The sequence below is a fragment of the Phocoena sinus genome, chromosome 12 (assembly GCF_008692025.1).
Source record: "Phocoena sinus isolate mPhoSin1 chromosome 12, mPhoSin1.pri, whole genome shotgun sequence".
NCBI lineage: Eukaryota > Metazoa > Chordata > Mammalia > Artiodactyla > Phocoenidae > Phocoena > Phocoena sinus.
Window position 1 is genome coordinate 83,393,396 of NC_045774.1, and position 19,479 is coordinate 83,412,874.

Genomic DNA, 19,479 nt, shown 5'->3' on the forward strand with positions numbered 1-19,479 from the left:
TTGTCAAATGCTTTTTCGGCATCTGTTGAGATGATCGTGTGATTTTTATCCTTTGTTTTCTTAATGTAGTGTATCACATTGATTGATTTGTGTATGTTGAACCATCCTTGTGGCACTGGAATGACTCCAACTTGATAATGGTGTCTGATTCTTTTTATGTATTATTGGATTTGGTTTGTTAATATTTTGTTGAGGATTTTTGCATCTATATTCACCTAAGATATTGGCCTGTAATTTTCTTTTTTCGTAGTGTCTTTGTCTGGTTTTGGTATCAGGGTGATGGTGGCCTCATAGAATGAATTTGGGAGGGTTCCCTCCTCTTCAATTTTTGGGAATAGTTTGAGAAGGATAGGTATAAGTTCTTCTTTGTATGTTCAGTAGAATTCCCCAGTGAAGACATCTGGTCCTGGACTTTTGTTTGCAAGGATTTTTTAAAAATTACAGATTCTATTTCACTTCTAGTGATCTGTTTGTTCAAATTATCTGTTTCTTCTTGACCCGGTCTTGTCAGTCTGTATGTTTCTGGAAACGTGTTCATTTATTCTAGGTTCAATTTGTTGGTGTTATTGTCACCTCCTCTCTTCAGAACTCTATCCTTCAACCTCCCCATCTCTGCTTATGAAAACCTTAAATGCCTTCAGGTCCCTCCTTATGTATTCCATGTTATATGATCCCCTTGTTGATGACCTTAGCCAGAAGTATATCTTTCTCATCTCAACTGCTGTCGTATTTATTTTCAAAAACATTTTTCAGCTTAGATACTGTCCTATACGCTAAACATTTTTGTGTCTTCCATACTATCTTTCTTGAAGCACGTGAATGTGCTATACAAAGATATGCTGACTTAAAAAATGAGTAAATGACTAGTTGCCAGTCTGCTAACTCCAAGTCCACTGCTTTCCCCTTTCACCATTCTGCCTCTGCCTTTGGTGTGATTTGGATGAGTGTTGCCCACTCATATTTAACCACATTCTTGGCACTAAGTCTGGAACTGCATGGCCTAGTCTACACAAAGTTAGGGGGATTTCTGATTTTGTCACAGCTCAGAACCTCCAGCTCAGCAACCAGGAAGCTTCACCTAGAGGAGGTCCCTTATGATGGTAGAGAACAACATGTCATCATAAACTGAAACGAAGCACGAGATCTGTGAATTCAAGTATTTCTTTAAATCTTTGTTGCTACTGACTAGACAAAAAGCTTAATGAATCACCTCTCCTATTAAAGAATTTATATTTGAAGGGCTAGTTTTTAGGCAATGTATATAAAATTTAATCATAATTCAGTTTGCAAAAAATTAAGCCTTGTGCCATTCTCCTTAATATAGAGTCAAGTTCCATAGTTTGTCATTAAAATTCTCTCTCGGAGGAAAAGGTAGTTGTCTGCTATTAGTTTTTGTTTAGTTCTTCTGAATGGCTTAAGTACCTTATTAATATTTGTCAATAACCTAGCAAAGTAAGTAGAAATCTCTAGCCCTATTAAAAGAGTAGAGAGTTGGGGCCAAAATTCCTTGGTTTAATGTGTTGTCAGCTGGACCCTACTCTAGCTTAGGGGATAGAATTATACCTCGGGGTCCTATTGAAAAGAATTGGATAATGATGAATCTAGGCAGATGTAAGACAACTTACACTCACACAACTCAGTTTGCCTTGAAACAATGCAGAGGTATTTTACGTTGAGAAATATGGATTGTCCTAGGGCCTTTCATGTTCTGCTTAACAGATTAAAAAAAACTTTTAACTTTTTATTTCTCTGCTTGTATTTTTTTTTTTTCGTGTCACATACTGTAAGCCCATTATGGGGAGGAGAATATCTGGTTCCCGTAGAATATTTCCTTAGTGCTTGGCTTATATTGGGACTTGAAAAATGTTTGCTGATGGACTAAATTAAAACATTAGTCACATATGTTTTGTTCATGGGTATTCAAAGTGAAGAACGATTCCAGGTATGAAAATGAGAGATGTGTGGAAATCAGCATTTTAGATGTATAACGAGAGTGACTTTTACCAGGGAACTCTGCCAATCTTCCTTCAAAATAATTAGCATGGAAATTAGAATACATATTGTATGCCCCCAAACGGTTGTTGTATAGATGATTATTAGTGCATAGGTGGTGTTTATATGGAAGCACAGATGTGTTCAGAAACCTCTGATCTGGGTGACACTCTGTCACAACCCAGCCTGTATTCACAAGTGAATTCCATTCCATTCCCCCTTATCCTGCACCACAACTGCATCGCGCGTACTTACACAGGTGTACCCATTTATCCAGACAGAATTACATTTTTGAGAAAATAGCTTAATGAATTACTTTGCATTTGCAATAAGTAACTTTAATGAACTATCTAAACAAAGGATATAGGTTTCCTGGTTAGCCATATAATTAAAATTTCTCAAGGCGGTTAAGGTATGAATTATTTTTGAGAATCAAAGAATCACCCATATACAATGCATGCGTAGTTTGATACCAATTCACAAAGGACTTAGTGGATAACATTGTATGAGTGGTCTCTTTTATTTTGCGAGTCGGGGAGGGGGAGGCACCTTTTCTTATTCTGGTAAAACTTTTATCTGGTCACTACGGAAAAAAAATCACATTTCCTATGTGATATTTTGTCATACACATGAATATGTAACTGCACATAGAAACGGCTGCCAGTTTGGGGAGGAACAGTAGAAAGTTTGCTTCTGGATCTGTTTCTATAACAAGCATGCAAGTAGGGTAAGTTTTGAGTTCTTACGAAAATTTATTAGTCGAGTTCTGAAGTCTTCTACTACGTGTAGGAAGTAAGTTTATGCAGTTTTAATTTCTAGGTCTGTCTTCTTTTCTATTCATCTTTAATACAAATGTTCAATCACCACACGCATGGGTTACCTGCTTAGAAAATCACGATTCATTCTGGAGAGATGCTGCATTCTCCAAGGAGGCTGACCGGGATAGCAGAGAAAGTCCTTATTTGAGAGGCAGGAACATTTGGAATGCCAGCTCTGACGTTTACTAGCTGTGCGACCTGGCAAATGATTTAACCCCTCTGCGCCCCTTTACCCGTGTGTGACTGGCCTCCAAGAGCTGCTGTGGGCATGCCGGGTACTTAGCAGTCCTTAAGGAAAAGGTTGTTCCATTCTTTCATCTTCCTTTTACAGTTTCCTCGGCAGGTTGGAACAGAACCAAGATAAAATCCCTCCCAAGCAAACAAGACTATTACGATGCAAAACAAAGTGTTTGATTAAAGTGATTTCCTTAGCTGCAAGCTATTGTGTGGTTTGGAAAGCAGTTCTTTTGTAGGATGTCAATATGCAATTGTTAAACAATTCACACCAAGAACACGCAGATCAGCATAGTTTTCATACAATTTGTAGATAACTTTCCACCCTAAAATATGTCTTGATTTAGCTGCTCACTTTCTTTTCATCTCACTGAATTCGTTTTTCCAGTGTCCACATTTTCTGGAGAAAAGTCATAGTAGGGCTGAGGGAAACAAGAAAAATGGAGGAAGAGGAGAATTCCAGGGCCTGTGAGAAGGGGCACCAATGCAGGAATGTCAAAGATTGATGTCGTATTTTCACTCCTTTATAAAAGTTTGGTTAACTTTCCCTTCCTCTGTGGGGAGAAGGAAAGGACTTCATCTTTCATTCCTTCCAACTCTGACCTTCTATCCAGTAACTTCAACTCTGGTTGCTTCTGTAACAATGGGAAAAATGTGTCTAACTTGATTCTAGATCCAGTAGATGGAGTCATTTTGGCAGGAGGGATGGAGTGCAAATCACCATTGGATGAAAGAAAAGAGATTACCTTACATTAAGCTACTTTATATTTAGATGACATTATGTTTAGATTTGCGAACTGGACATGTGCGGAATGTCAGGAGAATCAACTGACCAAGAAACATGGATCCAAATAGAAATGCCTGACAAGGAACTTCCTCATTGAAGAGGGGCCAGAGTGGCACATGGTGGCAGGCTTCCTGTGGGGTACATCTTTTTTTTTTTTTTTTTTTTTTAACCTTCTCACCTGAGGCTTTCAGATTCAGACCTGGCCACTCTTCCTTTGTTCTGTTTCCCTCCTGTTCTTTCTCCCTTAACACCTGCTGAAAGGTAAGAAGTTGTCAAGACACACCTGACTTTCAGTTGTCTAGGAATTTTATATCTCTTCGACCCATGAATTAGTTAAACTGAAATATTTTTCATTACCTTGTTTTTTCCTGAGTCCTAAATTTCTCTCATTCCCTCCACTTCCAGACCTTCCTATTTCCATTTTAAGCTGTGACACTCCGTGGCAAATGTCTAGCACGCATATTCTCCCAGGACCCAATTTTCCTTTCTCTACTTTATTCCTGGTGCCGCCTCTGTTTCTAATCTTTTCCCGTGTGAAGTGTCAGTGCATATGTCCTCTGGGATCCCATCCAGACTCTGACACTTATTGGCTTGTGCCTAGGACAGTTTCCTGTTCTCTCTGAGACTCATTTTAACAGAATCTACCTCTTGAACGTTGTGGTGAGGACAGAAATAGAAAGTCAGTGCCAGTGGTGGGTTTCCTGCCCAGGGCTGTGCTGGAGGAGTGCAGAGCTAAAGTCATCTACATCCAATGATAGGAGAAAAGTGGGAAGGGTTTGCAGCCCGTTTCCACTGGAAAAAAAATGGTATTCAGGAACAAAAGTCCTGGTCCGCTGAGATCAACAAGTTCAAGTTGGTGACCAGACACTTAACCATTGGACCACACTTACAAACTCATCTTTTTAAACGACCTGCTTCTGTGCTCCAAAAAGACCTGAACTGACTGGCTGCTGTCTTTCCCCAGTTTGAACTCCAGTGGATGCTGATTCATTGTGACCCACTGCGACCCAGGAGAGAAACTTGCCAGGAGCTGCCAACGAGGGTAACAGTGAGTCCCTGGACCACCTGCAAAGACCACTTCCACCCAGCGTAGCTCTCGCCACCTCCTCAAAATCCCCCCCTCCCCACTCTCTTTCTCTAAAGAATCCAGGCTTTGCAGCACAGACCAGATAGACAGTAAAGAAGCACCGGTCCCACCCACAGCTGGGCGGGTAGAAACCACCTTGGGGCGGGGGTGTCTGTTTCTACCTGAGGTGGCTTACGACCCTCCCTCCTCCCCTCGCAAACATCTCCGCGAGAACACTGCCGGTCGCAGCCCTCAGTGGCACGCAGGCCGTCGCCTTGGCTCCTAGGACAGCAGGAGGCTGCCCTGGGGCGGGAGGGGCGCGTGCAGAACCGGCCTGAGCGGCCGCGGGGAAGGGGTTAAAAGGCACTGTTGTCATTCTATCCGTCCTCCCGGCCCCGCAAGCTCTCCTCCAATCCCCAGGACCCTCTCCAGGGCCACTCACAAACAGGAGGAACTTAGGCCTCTCTGTCTGGGGGCGCTCTTTGTGGGGACAAGCGCCACTGTGCGCGCGTGGAGGGCGGGCCCGGGGATTAGCGGCGCCCGGCGGGGATGGCCTGGTCGGCGCGGGACCGCGGGGCCCTCGGGCTGGGACTGCTGCTGTCGGGGCTCTGCCTGTGCGCGGCTCAAGTAAGTTGCGCGCGGGTTTAGGGGGACGCCTTCCCACTGTCTCCCCATCTTTTCTTCTCCAGCCCAGCGAGACCACCGACCTGGTAAGCCAGGGGGCGCAGCCGTCGGGGGAGCCTCAGGGAAGGTGCCGAGCATCCCGTGGGCTGCCGGGCCCCGCGCATCCTGCGGCGAGCGCGGTGGGAGGCGGGGGCCCTAGGTGACCCCTACGGTCCCGGAAAGGGCGCCCCCTCGCCCACCGGGCCCCCATACTGAAGGCTCAGGCGGTGGAGGCCGGCGGAAGCTGGAGGCCGGGGTTTACTTTTCAGCCTGACCGCCCCTCCCCCCTTCCCCTCCCCCCTTCCCCTCCCCCTTCCCCCTCCCCCCTTCCCTCCCCTCCCTCCTTCCCTCCCTTCCCCTCCCCTCCCCTCCCCTTTCCCCTTCCATACCCTCCCCCTTTCCCTCCCCCTCTCCTCCCCCGTCCCCTCCCCCTCCTGGCGCGGTCCAGGGCAGCCCAGCGTGAGTAGGCGGGGTTCCAGCAAACTTTGCATCCCGCCCACTGTGCCCGCTGGTCAGGGTGGACCCGCGGCCCGGACTCGCCTCGAAATTTCGGCCGCTTCCCGAAGGCTCGGCGTCTCCTCCCTCCGCCCAGGACAGGACCCCGCGGGGGCAGGGGAGCCAGCGCCGTTTGAGGTTTCACTTACAAAGACCCCATTGTAACCTGTCTGGTCCCCGGAGTTTAGAAAAACCAAGTTTCCTTTCATCAGAATGAAGCTTTTTTCTTTCTTTCTTTCTTTAAATTTAGAAGAGAGACAGAGAAAAAAAATCTCACATTCCCTAAGCAACGTGTGCAAACTACTTCAGAGGCCAGCCTTCCCTCTAACACCATCAAAGCTGAGCTGTTTGCAGCCGATAAAAGGGGTCACACCCTAGGGTCAGCCGGAAATTTGGGGTGTTTTTGAAGCGAGGTGCCCAGACCTCCTGCAAGAGAATTGCTGCAGGCGAATCTGAAAGGAGGCCAGGCGCTCGCTGGGTTTCACCGCTTTCCCCACCCACCCCCATCCTCCCTTGTCTTTCCCTGAGAGGATTCCCCCAGCTTTCTCCTGAGCACAGGAAGGTCTACAGAATGACACTGTAGTTGATCTGGGCGGGAGCGCCTCCGCTCCTACCTGTTCCACTTTGGCCAAAACACTGACCCGCAATCACCGATTAAATCGAGGTATTCAGTGACCACCAGCTTCAAGATCGAATCCCTTGAGGAAGAGGCCCCCTCTTCCTCACAAGCCCCCTTCGGTTGAATGCTCTGTAGACGTGAGGACTCCACCCTGGGGGCCTGGACTGTGCTCTAACCTCACTGTCAGCCTCACTGAGAACCTTGAGGAGGGGAAGAAGTTCCCTTGGAAGTTCGATCCCCACCCCCCCCGCCGTGTTATGTTGGGTTCAAACCCCGGCCTCTGCAGGGCAATGTCTTTACCGGACCACGCGGGGGGCCTTGGGCCCTGGTGTCCAGTTTCGCGTCGTTGCCCCACGTACTCCACTAATCCGTGTGCGCTTTCTTGTCAGAGGGGCCCCCCGGGTGAGCAGGGTCCTCCGGGGCCGCCGGGCCCCCCTGGAGTCCCCGGCATCGACGGCATCGACGTAAGTGTCACCTTCCCCCAGCGGCTCGGGTGGGTTATTTGCGAGCGCCCGAGCCCCCCACCCAAAGGCAGGTTGGGACGTGGGTGAGCCTGGAAGCCTGGGAATTTCGGAGGGAGGAGGTCACGTGTCCTGTGGCCCCAGTTGGTCATGGACCAGCACCGTTTAGCCCGTCCCTGTCCCTGATTTGTGAGGGATTCTCCCGGAGGGGTCCCCAGCGCCCCCCTCTCACGGACTGCTCTCCCTTTTCTCCTGTCCTCCAGGGTGACCGAGGTCCGAAGGGTCCCCCGGGCCCCCCGGTAAGTGGATCAGCACCTTGGCCCTCCACTTCCTTCCTTCCGACGCGGTCTGCAGCCACGTGTGTCAGAAGAGTCTCAACTCTGTCCCCTTTTCTCTCCTTTTTTCTCTCCCTGCCTCGCGCCCTCCCTGCCCAGGGCCCCCCGGGAGATCCGGGAAAGCCGGGAGCTCCGGGCAAACCTGGCACGCCGGGCGCAGACGTGAGTAGTGGGAACTGGGGGCGCAGCCGGGCCCAAGGCGTGTGTGCGTGTGTGCGTGTGTGCGTGTAGAGAGGCGCAGGCTGCAGGCATGGGGGTGACCGTGGTCCCAGCTCCAGCAGGGCTGTGGCCCTGAACTTGGCCTTGCGCGCGGGCTTGGCACGGACGCGGCCGTTTCTGCGCATGGGTCTTCGAGGGTGGAGGCTCCGCGCAGCTCCCTGGGGAGATCACGCAGCGCTGGCATTTCCTGCTCTCTGAAAACATAGGTGGGTACCGGTTCCTGCCTCTAACCGTCCACTCCCCTGCTCAGCCGGTGCCGGGGAGGAGGGATCCGACTGGCCTCTGCAGGGGCTTCCCAGCAAGCCGTCTCTGCCCTTGCCTTCCGGCACCCCCTAAATGCATTTAGAAGAGGAACCTGCAGGGGAAGGTTCTTGGGGTTCTCCTAAATCCCAAGGAAAAGAGAAGAGAAAGATGCTCTTGAGGGGAGGGTCTGAAGTGAGTGGGGGTGGTGGAAGCAGGGCTGGGGCAGGGATCTGGTCAGTACACGTGGAAGAGGAAATTCAAAACTAGTCTTCTCTCTTCCCACGGGTGTTTTCTTGGCTGACATCACTGACAGAAATAAGCTGACTAGGGTTGCCTGAAGACCGGGAAGCAGCAGCCTCTCCCCAGCCTACCCACCAGGATACCTGCCTCCCCCCCATGTGAGGGACGCTCAGATGCTGAGCTGTGTGATAAGCCTAACACTAAGTAACATTTCTTCAGAGTAAACGGACTTCAGGCCTCTCGGCTTCTCTGTCCGCACACTGGACTAATCTTCATTGAGGTCTCACTGCAGGCCACTCCTTGACTTTGCCGCTGGATATGAAGTGAAGTGAGATCCGGCACCTGCTCTCAGAGAACAGACAAGGCTGGGTCCCTCAAGCTAGCCTTCAAGTTATCATTTCATGTGGTTTCCCCGAACTAAGGACTTTTCTAAATCAAAAAAAGCACCCGAAAACCTGTGATTATAGATTCCGAGAAGTTTTGACTGGAGTTTAAGACAGAGCCTTCATTTTGAGAAAAAGAAAAACCACACAGCTAGATATTAGTGGTTATTAAGTTGCACTTTCTTTATCGAGATTAGCATAATGAAAATATTTGTCTATGCTATTCATTGCCTTAGGAGATATCGACTTTGTTTTATGCTTCAAAGGCCCCAGTTTGAACTTTCTATGTACGCAAAGTGGCAGTGCGTGAGGTTCCCAGAGACCAATATTCATATAATACAAACTGAAATTATATAACTTGTTGGCTATCAAGCTTTTCTTTGAAACTCCGTGAATTACTTATGACACATGATAACAAAAACGTCTGATAAATACAAGGCCACTAAGTAAACCAGTAACCCAATATAGGTTGGATTTATTTCTGCATTCCTTTGAAACGTGGACCTTGTTTTATGTGGAAAGAAAATTGATGATTAAATGACTATCATTATTATTGATTTTTGTGGCAGTCGGAGCATAAACCAATGGCCTGAAGTCTTGTCTCACTATTGAGTTGCCATAATTTCAGACAGAGGACTAGAATTATGGTGCTTTTGTAGCAGGCGCAACAAATTCTTCACCTGTAAAGAAGAATAAAGACAATGCCTGGTTTTGCTTTATAAAGTAATTTCCGCACTTAAACAGAAACTTGGGATAAACAAGTGAAAGGTCTTCAAAATCTTCAGAAGTACAATGTAAATAACACCTACAAATAGTTTTTTTTTTCTCCTTTGTCTGTAGTTGCAGTACCACAGTGCAGATTTCCAAATCAGATTTCCAAAGTTAAAAGGTGTAAAATAGTCAGGTTTCTTATATCATAGAACTTTGACCCTGGGAGGTCCTCAGGGAGACACTGATGAGGGCATTGAATCAATCTTCTGGGATTGCAAAGGAAAGCAAGAGAAAAAGAGAAAGAGAAAGGAAGGAGAGATAAAGTAAGAAACTCGTGTATGTGCCAGTATTGTGGGCATTTTTAGAACCGAGCAAAAAATGAACCGTACTAATTTGCATTTGAGTAGAACTTTTTTTTCAAATGCAGAGTCACAAACATTATTTCCTTTAACTTTACAATAAGCTGGAAAGTAGGTTTGGCTAACTTTATTCTTCACAGACAGGGACACTGAATAATTATGAGGACAAGTAGTTCCCGCAGGGGCCCAGAGTTATTCAGTGGCTAAGATGGTGAAAGAAACGAGATTTCTTGATTTTTAGAGTCACTTTCTTTCCAGATAGCTTTGCCTCATACAGATATGAATGAGCTTCTTAAATAGATGAATATTTGGAGAAAATAGGGAGAAAAAGAATGATAGTGAATTTTTGTTATCTGAATTACCAACCAAGAAATATGATATTAAAAATTCAATGGATAGTAAAAATATTTTAATTGATATTTTATAATTACTTGTAAATATTGGTGTAAGTTTCATGTTCGCCAAATTTTGAAATGGAGCCATATGCAGCTTACAAAATCCTGACCTGAAAAGTTTTTTTATTCCACTCTTTGACACATTTGACATTTTAAACAGACCTTTTACCCTAAATTGAGAATAGACCTTGAGACTAATGAAATACCAGAAACTGGATCAGAGTTTGCTGTTTGTCTCTGGGCTTGAGAGCTAAGTAAGTGGGAAAGCGTAAGTTATCTTTCTTGGTAGGTGAACCTAAGTGTAATGGTGGGACCTGAACCCTCCAACCTTGGTTCATGGCAAAGCTGTATTTTTTGGTAATGTTAACAAATGGTTAATCAGATGGTGTTTGGAGGGATCTGAAAGGAACATGGCTTCAAGGTAATTATCCTGAATCAAGTGGATTTGTGACAGAAAAGGTAAACGAGTCATGGCAGCTAGTCTTGTGGGATTACGCGTCGGGTCTCTTGAGCTGAGTGGTTGGAATGTTGGAAGGAAATTATTATTGATGGCTGGTGTGCTCTGCCGGACAGCGGCAGGAAGTTTCAGAACACAGTTGGCTTTAATATCGTCCCGTATAGAACTTAATCTTCATAAGCATTCATATGACAGCAATTCTTTCTGCCGCTGGCAATATTTTCCTCTAGTCATTTCTCTGACAAATAAGAATGATTGCAAGTTGGAGTTGTATGCGTGCGTCTGTAAATGTAAATTGTAGGAGATTTATGTGCATCCATATAAAATCCCTCCTTTCCTGCTAAGGCTTTAGTAAGTTGATTCTTTTCCCTTATAGACGTGTAAAATTAAAGAGGTCAGAGCTTGGATGTAAGCTCTGCTCCCAAAGGACAGCTGTGCTGTTATCATTCATAACTTATATTCTTATAGGCACTTTTGCTGTGGCATGCTTAGTGAGCTCTGTAAAGTAGTATTTTTTTTTACACTCGTATAGCATCCGTCTCAGATACAGAGAAGAGGAATTAGAATGAAGTACAGGAATTATAGTGAAGCCATGCTACTTTTTACAGGAAAGAGGTTAGAACATCCCCTGAATGTATACAACTATCATCCCTGATAGACAGATGTTATATGATTAGAATAGTGAGTAATAAAGAAACTACTCTGAAAGGTCAGTGTAAGTGGAACTAGCCAGGCAGCAAAAAAAAATGTGGGGGGGGGGCTGTGAAGCACAGTGCCCGTGGTTAATACCTAGAACTTTTTGCCTGTTTATTTGCAGAACCCCTTCTGAATGAGGTCTTAAGCTCCCAGAGGGCAGGAAGCATCACTTCATGTGGACTCTTCATTAGCATCTAGTGTAGTCTGACCGCACAATGGTGATAAGAACAGCTAACATTAACTCAGTGTCCGCTCTGCCAGGCACTGTTGTAAACACTCTGTGTGTAATATCCCAGTGAATGTTCAGAATTACCACATGAGGTAGATATTACCATTATACCTATTTTACAGATTAGGAAACTGAGGCTACATACAGTTGAGCAACTTGACCATGGTTGCACAGCAATTAAGTGCCAGAGGTGGGATTTGAACCGAAAGTAAAGATGATGTGGAAGGACAGGTGTGAAATCCCTCCACCCAACACCCAAAGTAATTTATTCAGTAGTCGTGTACCGAGTGTGTGTTAGATGTTGGGACAGTGTGCTAGGATTGTAATGGACACAGTCCTGTCCTCATGGAGCTTATGCTTTTCTACATGGCTATTTCATAAAAGAGTTCACTGGATCATTGGACACCAGAATATATTTTCATTCATTCAAAGAGCCTCTTAGCGATTAGGCATAGTTTATCATGTCTGTGGAAGACAGTATACGTAAGAAGTGACTGGAAGCAGCCTCCAGGGTATCCAGCCATTCTGCTTCCTTATTATGGAGCTGAAGTTCTACCATATACCGTAGCTTGTCAGTTACTTCAATCACTGAGATGGTTAGCTGGCTGTGTGTGTGGGGACTGACCAGGATTGGTCTTGGAGGGTATATGCATAGAGTGGACATTAGATGTCCCATTCGTCGGACATGCCCTGAGGTTTATAAAACCCATGTGCCATATGTGTTACCAGAGTGCCCCTGCAGGAATGGTTTGTTTGCTGAAATACAAAAGCCAACGTTCCATTACCATAGGTGCTCAGCAACTAAGATGCTGGGACCTGTTCCCAAGTTACAGCATTCCAGTTATACTGGGGAGATTGAAAATCTCAGCCCGTCCAGAACTCTTCCGTGTGTGTTTAATAACTTTATTCTTTGGTAAATTTCCAGTAATTAACATTTTCAACTCATTCTTTTCTACTCCCTTTGATTCACTCTTTGGAGTTATGAGGGAAATTAATCGATGTAGAGAAATGTAAAAGTGGTGACAGTGAAATAGTTTTCTATATAAGCTACATGAATGCATTTTATTGATATTTATGCAGACTATGACAGATTAAATATGGATTTTGGTGATTATTTTTAAGTAGGGCTTTCATATTTTCAAGGAATCCATCCCTCAATTAGTCTCATTTTAGCCTTTTTCAAAATCTTGATAATGTATAGGTTTTATAAGGTATTTATATTGTATATGCATGCATATATGTATATGTACATATATGTATGTATATATCTATAGATACACATACACATATTTATCTTTAGCAAGGTGTTCCCTTCAAGATTACATTATAAATGACAACATCTAAAAGTAAAGAAAAAATTACAGAGATAAAAATACGGGCTTCCCTGGTGGCGCAGTGGTTGAGAGTCCACCTGCCGATGCAGGGGACCTGGTTCGTGCCCCGGTCCGGGAAGATCCCACATGCCGCGGAGCGGCTGGGCCCTTGAGCCATGGCCGCTGAGCCTGCGCGTCTGGAGCCTGTGCTCCGCAATGGAAGAGGCCACAACAGTGAGAGGCCCGCGTACCACAAAAAAAAAATGCATCTTTACCTGATGTGGAAATTTGGATGTACATGTAATGTTATCATGCTTTGATATCTATTAAGTCAACTACTGTGAAACACATTTATAACCATCATATGTAAAGCTAAAGCGGTTATTAAAGCATCACTTCCAAACATTTTCATTTTCCCTATTAATTTTCAGTAACTGACTTAAATTCTACATACTGAGTGGCACACATGAAAATGTATACTTAATAATAGCTGTTTTACTAAGGGAAATAACCTAGAAACATACATGCTCTCAAGTGATTCAAATTTAAAAGTTAATGTATTCCATAAGCAGTCATCATTGCTAAGATGACTAGAGAGCTTTAGACGGCTCTAAGGCAATAATGCGATGGATTAGTTTTAATTACTAGTGAAGGAACATTTTAACTCTCAAGACGTGATTCAAAAGCTACAGAGACATACAGTGTTTTTGTTTTATAAACGAAGTCAAGGAGATACATAAATATGGCTAAATGGCAGAGACAAGACCTGTCGTCCTATCAGACTTACCTATTAGAACACTGTAACCGTTAGTCTGCATTTTTCAAAGCAGAGACAAAAGTACTAAATTATTGAACCCTGTGATAAACAATGCATTTAGCAGGAAGTTAGGAATAGGATCGAATTTATCAACAGAAAGTGACTAACAGGCAGATCTTAAACATTAGCTTTCAGAAAGAATATGCAAAGGTATTTCTTTACAAATATTTGTACCTTACATAGGTAACCATCCTGTATAGAATTAACAAATTAAGCAAAATTATCCACTTAGTGGTTTGCCTAAGGATGCTCTATTAGTTTTAACATCATCTTGCTTTATTAGGGATTAACGGGACCTAATGGATCTCCTGGCTCTGTTGGACCGAGAGGACAGAAGGTAAGTTAGTCACCTGGTATTAATTGCTGGTATTCATTAAGTGTGGAAGCATAATTTCATTGTGGTGTTTCCATATCAACTGACAGATTAGTCGTGAAGTAGCTGAAATACACTTGTTCAACTAAAATCGTGTTTCAGTTGAATTAAATTACATCCCAAACACCAAGATGGAGTGTTGTGATGATCTCAATATTTACCCAGTTTGCATACTTACATATTCATTCTGCTAAAAGCTAAGTACAATGGAGCTCTTTTTATTTTTAGGGAGAACCTGGCGTGCCGGGACCTCGTGGATTTCCAGTAAGTAAATGTAAAGTGACGTGGTTGATAATCTCCTATCTTTAGGTAAAATTCTGCCACTATGAAATTTTTCAATGTCGTTTTCTACGTAATACACATCACAAAGGAGTTTATGACTCTTCTGCTGTGATAAGCATTCTGACTAGGAGTAGAGAAATTTTAGAGCAATTTGAATGTAGGGTGTAAAATACATACATCTGTTTGCAGGTAGCGTTTCCCAATAGACATCCCCCCCTCTGTCCCCACTGGTGGAAAATGTTTCTTGCATAACAACAGCAAATCTAAGTATTCAGTGTTTAGACCTGGGCATCACACCACTTTCTTCACAACTGGTTTTATCTCTAATGAAATATTGGCTGTCAGATATTATCACCCACCTGGTTCCCTGGCAAGTCTTTTTCTGCATTGTACAATCTGGCAGACTTGTGTTATTTCAGTCTACAAGAGAACTGGGATCTCAGGCTGCTATCTTTTTTTCTATTCTGCTCTTCATTCCTCTTTTGTTCTTGTCAGGAATCTGTATGTTTCCTCCTTGTTTTCTATTCTCACTGTTTTCTTTGCCTTATTTCAGTGTCTGTCAACTTTTCCATTATAAGTCCATCTGCAGAAGTGAATATCTTCCTGGCCTTTCTCCCATATTTTCAGCTCAGAGCTCAACATCTTATAGAGATGCCTTTTTTTTTTTTTTAGATTTAGTGAAATTTATCAAACCTCTAGGTCTCTGATAATGAAATAACTTATTGATTACTTTGGTATTGCCAAGCAGAACATTTATTCCCCAAATTGATCCACATATTAAAATGTTCAAATAGAAGTAATTTTTCAAAGAATGGCTTAAAAAAAGTCCCACTTATCATTAAAACAGACTGCCCATGTGAAATTCATACTTGTTGTGGCTGCCTGAATAATTAGAAATAATAGAGAACGGACTTGAGGATATGGGGAGGGGGAAGGGTGACCTGTGACAAAGCGAGAGAGAGGCATAGACATATATACACTACCAGACGTAAGGTAGATAGCTACTGGGAAGCAGCCGCATAGCACAGGGAGATCAGCTCGGTGCTTTGTGACCGCCTGGAGGGGTGGGAAAGGGAGGGTGGGAGGGAGGGAGACGCAAGAGGGAAGAGGTATGGGAACATATGTATATGTATAACTGATTCACTTTGTTATAAAGCAGAAACTAACACACCATTGTAAAGCAATTATACCCCAATAAAAATGTTAAAAAAATAATATCATTATCAGAGGATGTACACTGATTCCACTGGGTCCTTCATATAAGGATATTTTAGGAAAGGAGGTCTGGAAGTATAAGCTATCAGGAATATGGTATCAGAGACAGTTATGAATACAAGGGATTCAAGCCAACAGAGGAGAGGAAACCCAAGGCCGGGAGACTGACCCTGGAAAGCATAGAGAGAATAGGGGCTCTAGGTAGCTGATGCTCAGTTTTATTAAGTTCAACAAGCGTAGAGTTAGAGCTTCTTATATACTAGGCCCTGTGCTTGGAATCGAGGCTGCGGAATCGAGGCTGCGAGGCTGCGGAAGGCGTGGCTTCAACCCTTGATTACACGCAGTTCGGTGTTGCTCAAGAGATAGAAAATGTCAAGGAGTGTGAGATGGGGTGACCAGCTCTAAAATAAAATTCAGCATACTAAATTAGGATCCATTGGAGGTTATTTCATGAGTGACACCGTTTCATTTTCAGTATCTGGTGGATTTGGTGTCTGCATGTAGCCCTACCTGTCGAAGGGTGTGTTTCTAAACCCTTTTCTTCTCCCCCGCCTCTCTGTGCTAAAGGGAGAGAACTTTAGGAAGTTCTCCCCTAAACTAGGGAGAGGAAGTTTGGGGAACTTCCAAATATCACATTAGAAACTTTAAAGCAGTATTGTATTGCTTTTAATGTAGGTTTCTTATAAAACATGACAAGTGATGTCACTTATATGCAGAATTTAAAACATGATACAAGTGAACTCATTTACAAAACAGAAATAGGCCCACAGACATAGAAAACAAACTTATGGTTACTAAAGGGGGAAGAGGGGGAGGGATAAATTAGGAGTTTGGGATTAGTGTATACAAACTATTACATACAAAGTAGAAAATCAACAAGGACCTACTATATAGCACAGGGAGCTATATTCATCATCTTGTAATAACCTACAATGGAAAAGAATAAGAAAAAGTCTGGTTGTGCCTCTTTGTGAGTAACGGTATCTTGGTTTTCTTTAAAAAAAAGTTTGGAAAAAATATTACTGGTTAGCTTAGACATCAAAAGAATATTTGAGGAGCTGAAGCAAATTTCTTCCTTTAGAAGTAGAGCCGTGTTTGCTTTTCCTTACCCAGTCCTTTCTGTAGAATGAACATCTTATGTTTATTTAGTGATAAACTTTATTTATTTTTTTAAATTAATTAATTTATTTATTTTGACTGCTTTGGGTCTTAGTTGCGGCACATGGGCTCTTCGTTGCAGCACTCAGGCTTCTCTAGTTGTGGCATGTGGGCTCCCTAATTGTGGCGCGTGGGCTTAGTTGCCCTGTGGCATGCGGGATCTTAGTTCCCTATTTATTTTTGAACTGAGTTATCTCTGTGTCTGTATTTACACTAAGTATAGGTCACGTACCGTAACAACTTTTATTTTAATCTTTTAGGGCCGTGGTATTCCTGGACCTCCTGTAAGTATTATCTCTTGGTTTGTTTTACATAGTCTACAAAAACGGCCCATTTCTCAGATCCCGACCCTACTCTCCAGCTAACACTGTACCCAGTGGCGTTTATAGTGTCCTACCTGAATGATCTTAGGGGGCTACTATGACAGCACCCCTATTCTGCTAAAAGTATTTCATTAATTTAAGGAATTTCTGTTCATTTAATTAATTTCTATATAAGTAATTAAAATTTGGTCCAATGAGTCGTCTCTTTGGAAACCAAAGCTAGCACAGATACGTAATTCTAAGTCAGTTTATCGTATTTGATATCACTTGTCGTAGATTGTAAAAGCATCCGTAAATCACCGTGTCCCTTTAATTTGATGACTGCAGGGTCCTCCTGGGGGAGCAGGCCTCCCCGGAGAGCTTGGCCGTGTTGGACCAATTGTGAGTACACGCGCACACGGCGCATTGGTAGACATTTGCTGATTTAACGGAAGATGTTACTAGGGAAGGCTCATTGCCCTCGCTGTATGCTTCCCCCTGCAAATCCAAGAAATGGCAGATGAATTTCATTCCAGTTTATAATATTGATGAAGACCAGGGTGATCATGCTCCCTCATTTTTGTAGAGTGATTTAAATTTTTTCTCCGAAGTTTTCAGCTAAACTTTTCTTCCCAACTTACAGAATTAGTGATCAAGTGGAGAAGTGTCACCTTCGTTTTACAGACTCTAAGCCAGGATTGGGGTCCAGTGTCTCTTTTATTAGTCTCTCTGCAGGAAATGAAGTGAATAGTCTAAAATTACTACCATGTACACTTACGTTAGGATCATGAAATCATAATCGAACTGACAGAAGTTAACTTTAGTCAGTAAAGAACTGACTGAACTTCATGGGAGAAATTGCTGGTAATGTGTTTGATGTTCATATTCAATAAACATTCAAAAAACGTTGAATCACTGACGTTCTCTGAACGATAGATAATAGTAAATCCACGGAGAGTCTGTAGGAGCTACTCTTTGACAAATTTATTTAGTGAATGACGAATGAATATGAAATGATTGTAAAATTGATTGTCCGATGCTTTTGACTTCTTATGATAGAACATTAGGAAGGAAAAGATGTGCCAGGAGTCAACTCTGGATAATAAGTCTAACTGGACTCCATGTTCATCTGAATGGCTCATTTGAATTTAGCCATCTTGACCTTCCGTCCCAATGGCAAGAGCGTGCAGTGACAGACCGAGGGATAGCTTCTGGGTGAAGAGCCCCAGGGGTGGCTGGCCCTGCAGAGGTGACAACCTTCCCTGTTGCAGCTTCAGGCAGGCGCAAGCCTTCCTTGCTGCTGTTGGCTGGGCAGCATCAGCAGTGTCGGCTGTTCTGGTTCCCCAGAAAATCAACTAGAGAAATACGTAGTGTTTCCAGTTTGTTGGCTGTCCTGGTTCCCCTGATAATCAACTAGAGAAATACGTAGTGTTTCCAGTTTGTTTGCAGAGTAGATAAAGTGATCATCCTATAGAGAAGGACTGGCTTTTTTCCCCCAAGTCTCCCTCTGCCTTGTCTTACTACTTTCGTGAGACCGGAAGTCCTTTATTCTTCTGGTTTTGTGGAGGTAGTTGGATTGCGGGTCCCCCATCGATTTTGGTGGCAGGTCCATGCAGGCTGAGCTCTGCAGGGTTTCTAGGAATGTCAGTTTCTCATGCCTCACCACTTTTATGCACTATGTTTTGACATGTGTATAACCACTGTGTCACAATTTTCAAATAACTTAGGGTGACCCTGGGAGAAGAGGACCACCGGGCCCCCCTGGTCCCCCGGGACCCAGCGTAAGTTATTTGAAGCTTGAATTTCTCTGTGTCTGAGAGTTGGGATTAAAGAAACCTAAGAACCAGAGATGGAAGTACCTTTAAATCAAGTCGTTGTCCTAAAATTCCAGAATGGCTATGATTTTTTCACTTATTCAGAGCATGGTCTTTTTAGGCCAGAATAGTAGAGAAATCACAATAATTTAAAAGATGGTTTTCATGGGGAATGGTTTACTCATTGTATTTGAGGTGCTTTGAGGCTTGTGATGTCTCAAATGTTCAAAACTTGGACGTATAAAGGGAACATTTTCAAAGGAACTCGTTTTTACGAAGGATTTACACAGTTAAGTACTTTTAAAAATGCAGTTAATTAGGAGATTATCCTTATTTTTAACTTACGATTTAGAGTTCTCCACATTTTCTATTCTCTCATTTTATTTCCCTTCAATCCCCTGAAAGAAATAATCTACTGCAATTTAGTTTGCTCCAAGCAGAAGAGGCCAAGTCAAGTTTTTAGAATGTTAGCGTATTATACGCTATTTATTCCGTATAGGTTATTGAACAAATACATTGATTGTATTTTTGTCCAGTGAACTTTCTGTTATTAGTAGTCTGAATTAAAATGTTTCACTATATTCTTAACTTTAGTATTTTCTTTACTTTAGGGAACAATTGGCTTTCATGATGGAGATCCATTGGTAAGACGTTTTCCTTTGAACAAAGTACAGTTTAGGTCAAAGACCAGGAATTCTCTTTAAAAGGTGAATTCTCTTGAAAATGACCTCACTGGAATGTTGTATTTCTGTCTTTTACTTTACTCAGATAGCAGAGCAGTCGGCCGGACTGGTGAACTGGTC

At 43.4% G+C, this 19,479-nt stretch overlaps 1 protein-coding gene across 2 annotated transcripts in view; it reads left to right on the forward strand.

The window, feature by feature from the left end:
- COL9A1 (collagen type IX alpha 1 chain) overlaps window positions 1-19,479 on the forward strand; it is an 84,169-nt gene that overhangs the window by 17,499 nt on the left and 47,191 nt on the right. The window contains exons 6-16 of one of the 2 annotated variants that reach the window (XM_032651198.1): window positions 4,796-4,879; window positions 5,587-5,607; window positions 7,064-7,138; window positions 7,399-7,434; window positions 7,570-7,632; window positions 13,816-13,869; window positions 14,134-14,169; window positions 16,821-16,844; window positions 17,211-17,264; window positions 18,590-18,643; window positions 19,288-19,320. In XM_032651198.1, the coding sequence (XP_032507089.1) occupies window positions 4,796-4,879; window positions 5,587-5,607; window positions 7,064-7,138; window positions 7,399-7,434; window positions 7,570-7,632; window positions 13,816-13,869; window positions 14,134-14,169; window positions 16,821-16,844; window positions 17,211-17,264; window positions 18,590-18,643; window positions 19,288-19,320 (534 nt within the window). Of the gene's footprint in view, window positions 1-4,795; window positions 4,880-5,377; window positions 5,525-5,586; window positions 5,608-7,063; window positions 7,139-7,398; window positions 7,435-7,569; window positions 7,633-13,815; window positions 13,870-14,133; window positions 14,170-16,820; window positions 16,845-17,210; window positions 17,265-18,589; window positions 18,644-19,287; window positions 19,321-19,479 lie in introns of those variants that run through there. The other variant, XM_032651199.1, reaches the window with a different exon arrangement.